This window comes from Populus trichocarpa, chromosome 10, assembly GCF_000002775.5.
Source record: "Populus trichocarpa isolate Nisqually-1 chromosome 10, P.trichocarpa_v4.1, whole genome shotgun sequence".
NCBI lineage: Eukaryota > Viridiplantae > Streptophyta > Magnoliopsida > Malpighiales > Salicaceae > Populus > Populus trichocarpa.
Window position 1 is genome coordinate 17,314,100 of NC_037294.2, and position 13,411 is coordinate 17,327,510.

At 34.8% G+C, this 13,411-nt stretch overlaps 1 protein-coding gene across 5 annotated transcripts; it reads left to right on the plus strand.

Moving 5' to 3' along the window:
• The first annotated feature begins 208 nt into the window (after window positions 1-208).
• Window positions 209-13,411, plus strand: LOC7492956 (protein CHROMATIN REMODELING 4). 5 transcript variants are annotated; one of them, XM_024610345.2, is made up of 11 exons: window positions 209-373; window positions 916-2,145; window positions 5,763-9,531; window positions 10,018-10,119; window positions 10,217-10,432; window positions 10,827-10,928; window positions 11,071-11,322; window positions 11,704-11,828; window positions 12,208-12,253; window positions 12,338-12,414; window positions 12,496-13,411. In XM_024610345.2, exons 3-11 carry the CDS (start codon window positions 9,343-9,345, stop codon window positions 13,001-13,003), a joined length of 1,617 nt encoding a protein of 538 aa, XP_024466113.1. In that variant the 5' UTR covers window positions 209-373; window positions 916-2,145; window positions 5,763-9,342; the 3' UTR covers window positions 13,004-13,411. The 5 variants fall into 5 exon arrangements, with proteins under 5 accessions (XP_024466113.1, XP_024466116.1, XP_024466115.1 ...); XM_024610348.2 differs by having other exon boundaries at window positions 11,071-11,316; XM_024610347.2 differs by having other exon boundaries at window positions 9,251-9,531.

The following is a 13,411-nucleotide window of genomic DNA, read 5'->3' on the forward strand; positions in this document are numbered from 1 at the left end:
TAATTCATTATAGTAAGTGAATGAATAAATAAGAGTCCCGGTGAAGGAGCGATCAAACGAAACAACAACACAATCTTATGATTATCATAAAGAAATGGATCTATGTAGGCTGCAGCCCAATCTATAACTTATATATTAAGCACAGAGCCCAGAATATTAATTACGAAAAGCCCAAACTCGAACGAACTATAAAATTAAATTAAGATAAAAAAGCTCAAATAAGTCGGAAGCTTTGTAGCTAGAAAGAAAAGGAAAATAAAAGCCAGAGAGAGAGAGAGAGAGAGAGTTGATTTGAGGGCGTTCAGCACAGAATTTCGGGGCTAGCTATTCTTTATCATTAATTAATTTATGAATCAGGCTGTTGTTTTTGTGGGTACGTAATTTTCTATTTTGGTTTCTGCTCTGCTAATTATTTTTTTTTTAATTTTCTCAACAAATAAAGAATTTGTTTTACTACTATTTTTACTCAACAAAACAGAAAGAAAGAAACAAAAATCAGAATTCCTAATAGTTAATAATGCCTTTTATTAGCATCTACTTTCCTATTTAATTTACCGGTATCGATTTTTTTGAAAGAAAAAAGGTGCGAAATTCGCACTTCAATGTGGTTTCAACTGCACTTTTGTTGTGTAAGAATTACATTTTTTTTTTACAAGTGGGCACACAAATCTTCCAGCTGGTCTTGTAGTTGCCTGATTTGTTTTCAGGTTCTTTCCTGTAAAACCCAACTTGAAAGATCACAAGAGATTGGTACTCTGATGTTTCAATACATATTCCTTGCCAACACTTGCATTTCGACTCTTTCTGTAGCTGATGTAAAATATCGCAACCTCCTGGACTGGGAAATTCCAGATTCTGATTTTTTGTCTTATTCTCAATAAGCAGTGCTTAAATTGGAATGTTATATCTTTGCAGAATACCTATTCTGTACCTTGAGGAAGACACACATGATTCTTCAATTCTTGAAAGACTTCTGCTTTACACTTCTTGTCTATTCAATGTTGATAGCATTCCTGGTAGATGCTTGGTTAGAAGAGGAGCTTGATTCTCTCCAGATTGGAGTCCAAAGACATGGGCAGGGGAATCAGGAAGCAATACTTGGGGGCTGCACAAGACTTAGCGCAAAGGTGGAAGAAAGATAGGCTTCAACCCTGGAGAATTCGGCAACCATGGATCAACCTGCTCGCCTTCTGGTATGTCTAGGGATGCAATTGATCCAAGGGTCAACTGGGAGCCAGGACTACCTTACCATCTTCCGGGTATCAGCTGCCTTCAGTTTAGAGGAAGATAGCTATATAGATTCTTTTTCAATGGAGAGAATAAATTATGTGAGTGAAGAATTCCAAATGATATGCAGGGAACAGAAAGTTTATTTGGCACTTTCTTGAATTTATGAAATGAAATTTTCAATGGCTTCATAGCAGAAGAAGTTTGGTAAATGGAGAAGCAAGATACTGTATATGGATGATCTTGACAAAGATACGGCAGGTGGAGTAATTAAGATGCATTGAGATTGCTTCATGGTACTTATAAGGCTAGAGAGACTACCATGTTAGACCCTATTCTTACACATAGTTCAAGTCACCATTCTATGGGGTCCAACTGCCTTTGGGTCAGAGAGAAAGGGTTCAGCACAACCCGCTTCAAATGGGTCGAGCTTCCAGTGATGAGAAAGGTCTGGTTGAACGTGATAACTCGCATGAGATTGAATCAGACTTCTCTTACAAGGAGGTGTGACGAGAAAGCATCACTAGAGAGAATTTTATTGAATGACTCTGGAATGCTATAATCATCTTCGGACTTCAATGTTATGGAATGATAATAAGTTTGGCTGGGGTTACTGGAAAGGATTAACATGAGAAGCTCCTCAGAAACATTGTTAGATTGATGGAAAAAGTTGGAGCAGATGCTCTGCACATTCATGGTTTTGGAGGTTTGAAGATCCTGTCAGTGAGTAGCAACAGATGTGGATAGTATAACAAAAGAGGCAAGAATGTTTACTTCGGAGCAAGACTTCAAGGAAGATTTACACTGACTCTTAAATCAGGAAGTAATGGTTCTCAGGGAATCTCAACCAATCTGGTCTTTGAAATTTTGGAGCTTGTGGTTTATTTTGGCTTTGGTTTCTGGGGAAATTAAGCATCGGTATGAGATTTCTGCTTCACATTCAATGCTTTGGTTTGAATTTCTTTCAGTTGTTGTTGTTTCTCCTTTTTGTTTTATCACATCATATCATTGTTTTTCTTTTCTTAAAAAAAATTGAAATTCTTGATGATTTCCCACCAAAGCTGCATACTGGGTCTTTTTTTTTTTGTCATGTTAATGGGCATTACTTCATGTAATGATGTTTCTAGCTGGTGATCATACAACTGTCATCATTTTCTATTATTCGTTTTGACCACTCATCTTTGATGATGAACATGCTATTGGTTCAAATTCTCATTCCTAAATATCTACCACCCTATGGAAGTATGTAGAAGTAGGAAATATTAAGATCTGACAAATGCATAGGATGAATCACGTAGACAAAAGAGGTTATGCATGCTTAAGTTCACGGAAGTGATTTTAGAAAGTGAGTTTTATGGAATATATACAATAATTTCTCTTTCATATAGTAGTTGTTTCGCCCCCACCCCCAAAGACCCCTTTTTTGGTCCCATAAAAGAAGAATAAGAATGGATAGAAGAAGAAACATCAATGTCAGTTTTAGTGTAGAAATACCTGAACTAGTATTCTGATTTTCTTGCACCGCACCCCCCCCCCCCCCCACGCCATTCCTTTTTTCCTTCCCTTTTCATCATAAATGGGTATGCATATGGTTTTTGGGACTGATGAATGGGATTTTATCATGTGTGCTTGAGGCTTTGCCAGTGTATTTATAAGAGAAAATAGAGAACTTTTCAAAGGAAACCTAATATAAAAGAAAAGAAACTAAATCCCTACAAATCCGCTCTTTTGTCACAATATCTTTGAAAGCCAACCTAGTAATGAGTAAAAAATCAATTAAACCAATAATGGTATCCAAGTAAAGAATTTTCATGAAAGGAAAGGATTCTACACCCATAATAAATATGGCAATATATATAGGAGTGTTTGTTTTTGTGGTTGAACTTATTTTTTAAAGTGCTTTTCAAACTGTTTTTTTTCTTTAAAAAAACATTAAATTGATTTTTTGATGTGCCGATATTGAAAATTAAAAAAAAATTATTTTGATGTATTTTCATCTAAAAAACACCTTATTCCACATTACCAGACACACAATTAGTCACATACCTAACAAGGGTCTCATGGGTTACTGAGATGCCATTTACAAAACTTCTTATTTTTCTAACCAATTCTGATTGAAATTCAAATTTATCTAAATTAAATTTGATAAAAGTTTGTTATATGTAGATGAAGTAAGTTAAATATGCTGACTTATCCTTTTTCTTTATAGAGAAGTAAATAAATATGTGGACAATACCCTTTTCACTTTTGTTTTTTTTAATGATTTATTATTTGTTTTAAGTCAAGTTTTCCTAAAATTGAGGACAAATTGTTGGTAGTATATTTTTAGTTTTTAGATTAAATATATGTTTAAAATTATGTTACTATTATTTAAAAATTCAATATAGTATTATAATTTATCACATACATTGAAGTAATTTGTTATTAAAAAAAGAAAAGCTAATCAATTTGAATAAAACTTTATTTCAAAATTTAGAGATATAGAAAATTTAATGAAATTTTTTAAAAAGGAAATTTCCTCAAGAAAGCAAAAAAAAAGAAAAAAAAATTGAATGGCAAATTTTCATTAAAAAATTACAAATTAGAATCACCACTGTTTTTCCTCTAATGGAATGTATGTTTTTGTAAAGTTATAGAATAATACAAGTAGTAATTGGAAGAAATTAGTTTTTATATATATTATTGTATTTTAAAATTCATATCATGAAATATACACTCATATATTTGAAGTTGCTGAATTTCTTTAACATTATCATATTTTTAATTATTGTCCACAAAGAAATTATAAAGGTTAAAAAGAATTAAGATTCAAATATTTTAATTGTACCTACTCATTGCACTACATTTGGATTGTATAATTATTGCCTAAAATAGAAACTATTTAAAAATATGAATAAGTGAGAAACAAAAAATATTTGATTAAAAATAAATTCCACAAAGAGGTAGAATAAAAAAGATCGATAAAGCTGTTATAATTTGTTTTTTTTTTATTTAATGCAAATTTGTCATGCAAATTCATTTATGACATTCTTTGTTTTCGAGTGACAAACAATTTAAAATATGTGATAGATTTCAATACTGATTTGGAATTTTAAATAAGAGTTGTTTCTAGGCATTAATTATTTTTGTAAGGTTGTGTGGAGAATCGAAAAAACAGTGATTGTTTTTCATTATATTTAGGGAAAGTTGATTTTGAGGAAATAAAAAAAAAGAAAAGAAAAAAATCAAATCATGAAAAGAAGAAGAAGAAAGAAACGAAATAAAAGTTGTTTCTAGGCCGACATGTGCTAGGCGAAGGTGTTATAGCTTGGCAAGCTAGGTTCATGTGCCTTGGCTGGCTGAGGTAGTCTTTATTTTATACTTTTAAAGAAGAGGTCGTCTTGACATGTCTGTCCCTTGAAGGTGCTCTAACGAATCCCCGATCACTAGAAAACCGAGCTCCTCTGTCAGCCATGGCATTCCAATCACTATTTTTGCACTATTTTTACCTCAAAATCATTCCCACAACCTCCACAAACCCATTAATAACTTTATATTCCATTTTAATCAACTTTAAAACCCCAAAAATTCAAACCAAAATTTTGAAACTAATTTGTTTTTGGGTTTAAATCTCCATTTTTCATGGACCAATGAGTTTTTTGGTGGGAATCAACCAACTAAATGACCAAGGGAAATACAATGACACATTTTCATAGGGAAACTCACCAAAAATGTGGTGGCCAACACCTTCCTTTCGCCTTTTATCTCGTCCATTTTCACTCCTCTCCCAATAAAAAAACACTATAGAATCGAAGTGTAAATATAGCAAAAAAACATGGAAATAAAGGAAACAATATACAAAGACTAACTTCTTAAATACCCTGAAAAATGTATGAAACCTCAAAAAAACCCACTCAGTAACAGTAATTGAACAGTTAAAGAGGCCCTCTTTTAGTTTAGTATCTTATAAATATAAATTTGGAGCAACAATGTTGATGTTGTTAATTTAGCAATATTTTGATCCTAGAGTATTGCTGTACATATTAGCCTTGTATGCTGATGGACATGGCCACCTGCCACATGCCCATTGAATGTGGCTGCCATGTCTCCCACCAATATGTGCTTTGTCTGCAATACCCCTGGTTGCATGGTATGTTTTACCTTGACACAATAGCTGAATCACTTTATTATTGCAAGTAGCTAATGTAAATACTGTCTTATGAAGAAGAAACATAATGACGGCTGATGTATGGGAGTTAGTAAGAGAGGGAGCCAAATTCTACTCTTCCCCAGCTTGGAAGCTTAACTGACAAAAAAAACTTGATTTTGTTGTTTTTTTCAAGGTGGTTTAATTCCTCAAGAAATCACTTACAGTAGAATAAGATGAAAATGAAAGTCAATTGAATGGGAGAATAATTTCCTATACCCCGAGCACCAGCAGGAAAATAAATTTCTGATGCATGGGATGTGGGAAATTAACATTAGAATGTGATTGGAATTTGTCTCAAATTCCTATTTTTAGAGATATTCTCATGCAATTCACCATTCCTGTGCAGCAAGGACCAGGGTTTATGGAAAGTTTGTGGAATTTAATGGTCTTCGTCCCAAACGGTTCAGTATTCCTCTTATGGGATAGCATTAAGGACAGATGTTGATATGATTTTCGTAGAACAAGTATCTGCAGTAAGAACAGATGGTGACTCCAATGATGACCATAATTCGTACTGTGAGGACTTGAAATCTTAACCATGATTTGTTTCTTGTGTGGCTGAATTGGTAGGTAACTTATAAAGTGATTCATGCCAGATTGTGCTTTGGTGACTCTTTCTACTTGTGGTTTGGAATAAACCAATTGATAGAGATAAAGAATGTCCGTGATTTTTTTCTTACATAAATGTATTCAGTAATACCGATGATATAGTGAACGGTGAGCATCTCTGATGTACTTTTGCCAGCATAACCAGTAGTACAAAGCTAGTGGTTCCAAGAACTCTCAAGAGTTCATTTGTTTATGAAGTTATATCCTTGAGATATAGGAGATGTTATGGCTAGGAGAAAAGGACCAGCCAGTGGAGTTAATCAACAATTCTCAGCATGTTGTGGTATGTGGTTTTGCTTAGCCAATTGATTCATGAGTTAATCAACAATTCTCAGCATGTTAAAACTTTGTGTGGAAATGCATGCATACACATGCAGCCGCTTTGGTTGGAGAAAGGATAGTTACTGTTGGGATTTTCTAGGTGCAGTATGTGGGACTGGTGGTTAGCATGTTGCTCAGGTGAGTTAGAGGGATTCTCTAAGATGAACCGAGAATGTGCAGTATTAGTTTCAGTAAGGCATGTTTTTTTAATCTTCATGGTCATCAAAATATCTCCCGACAATTTCTTGCTGCTGAAGGGCTCAAATTTCTAAGACCTGAAGAGCCAAACTCCCTTGGTAGGATAACAGTTCGTTGTTTACATTTTTCTTTTTTCTTCTTTTGCCACTGCTTTTGCAAACCCCAGCAAGGTCACCTCGCTCAAAATGAGTGCACAGAGTGATTGAGCAAGAAAGACAATTTAGCTTTCTGGACTAATTTTTTTTATCACCCCGTCAGAAAATTTAGGATTTCTTGGAACTCAGTGAATGAATTGTGGGAGTCTATGAGATGGCCTTCTAAGGCATCACAGCTATGGGGGCCTAGACTAAGGTCCTGCTCTAGTGCCAATTTGCAATGAGTAATTGATTTTACCAGCGATCTAGGCAGTAGTCATTACATGACAAGCAACCCTTGATGATACCTCTACTTAGGCAAAACAAAATTGATGACTTACTGCAATCATGTGGCCTGTATGATATATCATGCAAATCATATATGCTTGCTTTTATGGCCATAGAATAGTTTTAGTATTTGCTGCTGTGGAAATATATTTTTTTCCCCTGCAAGATGCATTTGTTATATCAAATGGTTTCAAATGGTTTTAGTGGATGTTGTAACTTTATATGTGCCACCATGGCAACCCAGTGTCTATTTTCTAATTACCAAATACTATTTCTGTCTATATGTGTGGGGCTCAAGAAAAGACACTGATAGTAAGCATCTTCATCACACTCTGGTTTTTTTTTTTCTCTAATTTTTTTTTTTATAAAAAAAATCTAAACCAGCAACTCCAAATTCCACTCATTGACCCAAGCCCAAAATTATCACCGCAGATGTTCAAAATAGGAAACTCAAATAAGAAAATCTATTGGGATTATTATTGGATCTGACCGTATCTGCTACTCTTCTCCAAATTAGTAAACTAAATACAGAAAAGTGGTTCGTATATTTTTCTTAGCCATCTGACTTGGCTAAGAAAGTTATGAGCTGGCTACAATTAATATCTCAAATAGACATAAATGGTATTTTCTTATACAAATGTGAAAGTAGAACTATTACTAGTATGAACAGCAAGGACAACTAATTTCGTTAAATGCATGATACAACGAATGCGTGCAGTAATGTAATTATTTTTAGAAGCACTTTATCTAAATTATGTGATTTATTTATTTATTTATTTTATGGTCTGGTGATATTTTAAATGAGGGTTGCCTGCAAAATCTACTCATTCCAGAATTACATGTTAATTCATTTTAGCAAAAGCTAAGTGCATGATACAGTGAATTAGTTTTGCTTATGCAATTGTTACATCAACAGAATTATTGATTGAGGCAAGCTCTTTTTCGATTATTTGATTTTCTTTACTTCTCTTTAATTTATGGTTTAGTGACTTTGTAACTCTGTTCCTACTATATGCAATCGTTTTTGAAAGCAGAATTGCATGTTACAATGTGTCTGTTTGAGTAAATAATTGACCAAAAAACAATGACAATGAAACCCTTTTGCATTATATATTTATCAAAAAAAAATGACAATGAAACCCTTTTGTATTATATATTTATCAGCCACATGGTCCTTACATTTAATAATCTGCAATGTGGTTGGTGAGTTTATGGTCAAATCAAATGAAATCGTGTCTATTAACGGTCATGGATAACGAGAAACGAATAACAGAAAACGGTTACTCCTTTTCTGCATCAGTTGTGATCCTTGCTCAGTTTTGAAAGTTTTTCCACATGGAAGATCATGCTAAAATGTTCTTTATTTTATACATTCACTTTAAATATCTTTAATGTTATTCTGTCATTATAAAGTGTATGTCGACCAATAATTTGTATTGTGATTACTCCCTTTATAATCTCTATTTTTTTTTAATGTTTTTCCCCATTACAAAATCAAGCCTGAAACTCTTTCTTTCCACCTCTTCCTCAAAAAATAAACAAGTAAAACTCTTTCTCACCCTCCTGTTTGGCTCTCTTTTGTTAATGAAAGCAAGAATGGAGAGAACGAGCAAACAAGGAAAGAAGAGGGAGATAACTCAGGAAGATATAAAATTCCTGAGCCAGCGCCATGTGTCACTCTTCGTTCAATTGCATGCTTCTCACTGTCACCTCTACAGCTCACCAGTACCTTCCAAACTCTACATATGCCCACACTCTCCCCTTATAAACTCTCTTTTTGTATACCTATTTTCTCACCCACTCATTTCTACACTCCTTGGAATTCTATTACCAGGCTTCTTTAGTTTTAGGGAACCTCTGTCTCTAAATCATAAGTGCACAATTCATTTATGTATGTAACTTTTCCCAATATTTATATGCTATTGTTTTCTTGATTCTGCTAAAAATTGTATTGTTGTCATGTTTTCATCCTCTGCTGCCAATTTTTTTTAAGTAGAATGTTGAGGCAATAAATAGTTTGCTCAAAAAGAAAAGAAAAAAAAAAGATTTTGTAGTGCTTGAGTTATGACTGTGCTCGCTTTTAGTAGCAATTTCTTTTAAAGAGCATATACTAAAGGTGGAAGCCAATTTCTAGTCCATGGGATTAAAAATGTTTGAGTTCTTAAATGCAAACCTAATGGCCAGATCTGCCCTTTCTAACATAATTGTTACTTTACCAGTATCAATACTGATTAGGAGGTATTGATGTTTGAATTCTGTTTTCTTTTGTTTGATGTGATTGTAGTCGTTTAATGTATGGGAATAATGCAGAACTTCCTTGGAGCTTTGCTCTGATTTAGTTGCTCTGCCAAGCCTTGTAAGAAGACATATTCAAGGATGTCTCCAACAGCTGGAAAAGGTAAGATGATTGACAGTTTTGGGGGCTTGAACCGCAAAAGGAAAAGTCGTCCATGTGGAAGAAGCGAATCAAACACTTACGGGGTTGTTTCTTTAGCTTCATGTTCATGGGATGCAAATGAGAGCACCACTTCCATTTTGCCACCACGCCCAATAGGAGATGATGGGGTGATTTTTCTTTTTCTTTGGTTTGTTATGAGAAATTTCTTGAGACTCCAATTCTAGTTTGTCTTCTTCTTTTCTTTAAATTAGTTTTGATGTTGGTTATGTTATATAAAAGCCAATGTAGCATAGAGTATATGAGCTACTGTTATCATTTTTTTTTCTGAGCCATGAATTGTATTTGTTTGGTTAGGGTCTCTTCCTGTTAACAATTGGCATTCTTCTCTTAATTTTCGTGTTCTTTTCAAAAGAAAGAAAGAAAAAGAGAAGGAAAAGCTCTTGATGATTCCAAGAAGCATATAGAATATTTTACTTAGTGCTGATGGATTAGTTTAGGTCTTTGATAAGCTTGATGCAGCAATGTCAAGAAGAGAGTTGTCTACTCAAAGTGTCAATTGCTTTGTTAGAAGTATTTTTATGGGATTTGCATTAGCTTTTGTTGTTTATCTCACACAATAATGCCCACTGCTCTGGTCTGCCTTTTGTTTTCAGAATTACTATGAGTGTGTGATCTGCGATAATGGTGGTGAATTGCTTTGCTGTGACTTCTGTCCATGCACTTATCACCTTCAGTGCCTTAATCCACCGCTTGAAGTATACACATTTTATGTCTCAGTTTTCCCTTTTCCTTTGATCAATGTTCTAATTATCACGAAGACTGATATTTGTTATAATTTGTTTATGCTCAAAGTGTACCCCCCCTGGAAGTTGGCAATGTCCAAACTGCTGTAACGAGGCTGATCCTGCGACTCAATTGCTATGTATTGAAAGTTCCAAAGAAAATGTCTCATCTAACAATGCAAAGCAGGCCTTCTCTCATAATTTGTTATCTTCAGACATAAAGAAGAAACTAGAGTTGTCATCAGATCTGCCTGCACCTGTAGAGTCAGGATCTCTTGCCCATGAGGTATCCTTTTCCTTTGATGTTTTTTCAAGCATAATGCAGGTTTTTGTCTGGATTGGCTTCTATGATCAAGGAATTCATCTAACCTCATACTATGGATAGTTAAAGATTGTCATTGTAATGCCTAGATGTTTTGCAATAAAAGGCTTGGGCATTAAGGGGAGAGAAAAGGGAAGGGGTGACACTATGATGTAAATTTCTCATTATTTACTCTCATTTTTCATTCTGTAGGAGGTACCTAAGTATTTGTTGCTATAAGTTATGTATGTATTCAACAATTAACAACATGCTAGAATGATGTTATTCTTCCTAACTTTTCCTTTTATAAGTAGCTGCTGTTTCTTCTTCTTCTTCTTCTCCACTTCATTTTTTTCTAAGTACGAATCTTGTGTTGCAGAATCTTCCTGCTGGTTCATTGCAATCATTATATGATTTAGCTGAGGCTGGGGATCTAATGGAAAGAACATCCAAGAAATATGCTCCTACTAAAGAACAGCTGGTGAATATTTTCGTGGATTGCTATTTCTAGATCTGTCATTTATTTATTTATTTATAGGTATTATGCAAGAAGACGAGCTATCTTAGATCACCTCTAGTATGTTTTTCATTTCTTTGCTCCTTTCTTCCCTTTTCTGTTCTAGAATGCTCTCAATCATGATGGTGATGAAAAAGGAACAGAAACTTGTACTAGAGCAAATGAAATAAGAGAAGGAGCGGATACTGATCCAAGCAAATCAACATGGTTTTGTGATTCTTCTGAAATGGTGAAAGGAGATCGTGCAGATAAACCTGTTATCAATACTTCAAGTTTGCTTGATGGCTCAGGCATTCAATTTTGGTCAGGTGAAAAGGCTGACAGGCTTTCTGAAAGTGAAGATCTTAATGCAGTAAGTGTACGTATGTTGCATCAATCATTCCAAGGCAACTAAGTGTTAACATCAACTATTTGAGACAAAATCGTTGGAATTCAGAACTTGTCTAATTTTAATGGGAGTGGTATTGCATAACCATGTAGGTGAAAATTTGTGACAGTATGAAATCCAACCCCCCAATAATTGATATTTGAACCCCACGAAATCAAACTCAAATACATGCTGTTGATTTATTTAGCATTGTTGAAACAATGAAAGGTTCTCACTAGGCTGCATAGATGCTTATCTGCCAACACAGACACGCATGTTATTCTGTATTGTGGTGTCATTATATCTTTGTTTTGTCAATACGCTGTCTTATTTGTTTGGTTGTTTATGAGTGAAATGTTTGTCCTTTATCAGCCCCGCAACAAAAAACCAATAGAAGAGCAAGGGGAAATGATGGCATGCCTAGGCCAAGCAACAAATAATGATATTTGTCCAGCAAGTGATAATGTGAATCAGTGTGACAAGCTGTTGGTTCTGAGGTAATGAATAATTCACTCCTTCAGATAATCTGCTTTTCTGCTAATTCACAACTTAGAAAGATTTCCACCTCTATAACCAAAACCAAGACCACTGCATTGTAATCTCTCTCTTCTCATAAAGAGTGTCTTCTTTGAACCCAAGTTTTTAGTTAGAATCAAAATAGGGAAGTAAAAGAATTGATGCTTCGAGTATTTGGTATTGAACATATACTTTGGAACCAAATGAAAAAGGACAGGACATGCTTTGTGTGACAGAGGGAGTGCTAACAAAAGAAAGTCATGACAGCAACTAAAAAAAGAGGAGGTGCGTAGGTTTGTATTAGATAGCCAGATCAATGAATTCACTTATAGGATGATGTCTTTGGAAATTTTTTGCCAGGGATGTCATGCTGGAAACAACAACGGGTCATTACAAGTCCAAGCGGGTATGTGAAAAACTCATTCTGCAGGCCATTTCTAATTTGTTGAAGAGTATTTATTGACTCTTACTTGACATGATGTCAACATAGAATATTGGAGGGAGGGAATTACAGCAGGCATGGCTGCCTGAATATACAGAAGCTGGAAAAGCTCTGAAAGAAAAGGAGTAAGTCTAAACTTCAAATGAGCACAGCTGTGATTTAATTGTGTTAATATATATATTTTAACAACCTTTTCCTTTAAATAGTGCCAAGCTTCGTGCAAGACAGAAACAAAAGCTTGCTCTGAGGAACAATAGTACCATTCTCAGTCCAGCAACCATTGAACAAGTGCCAGATGCTTGGTCGGACATGGAGCTTGATTCCCTTTGGGTGGGAGTCCGAAGACATGGGCAGGGAAACTGGGAAGCAATGCTCAGGGACCCATTGCTTTTTTTCAAGGGTAAAACTGTAGAACATTTAACACAAAGGTGGATGAAAGAGAGACTTCAAATCTTCAACCTTGAAAAATATGGAAATCCACAGGTCGACAGGCATCAGGTAGCTGGAACTACCTCACTATCATCCAAGGATCAACTCTCTTCAGGGGAGGTGAAGATAGATGAACCAACGCTTCTTCTTGGGGGGATTATTTCGGATTTCCATTGCAATCAGGGACTTGAATCAAATTCAGCCGAAGTATTCAACCACAAACAAACAGCCTTTACGAAAATAGGCAAAGGCTACATGCAAAGAGACAAAGATACCTTCAACTGAAAAACAAATTGTCGAGTCAATTTCCCTTTCCATCGCAAATAATGTTTGATGGTTGGAAGTCAGGAATCAGGACAGAGAAATTGGGTTGCTGGGACAAAAAAAAGGCATCATACGCCCAGTTTTTATCTTTTTATTTTTGGTAAATATCAGACAGACAGTTGGCTGAAAGTTGCATCTGAAGAAAGAGAGTAGTCAATAGGATGTTACCTAGGGAAGGTATTCGGGATTTTCGTCAGGGTGAGCTGCTGCTTTGATTTACCTAAAATTTTAAACATTTTTTGTTTGCAAATCTTGTATACTTAGATCATTGAAATTATAAGTTTGTGAAAATATTTTGGAACATAATTTGTGTTACAACAAGGTCCTCAATATTAAGTGGAAGAGAGTTCGGTTTTTGGGTTTCTACTA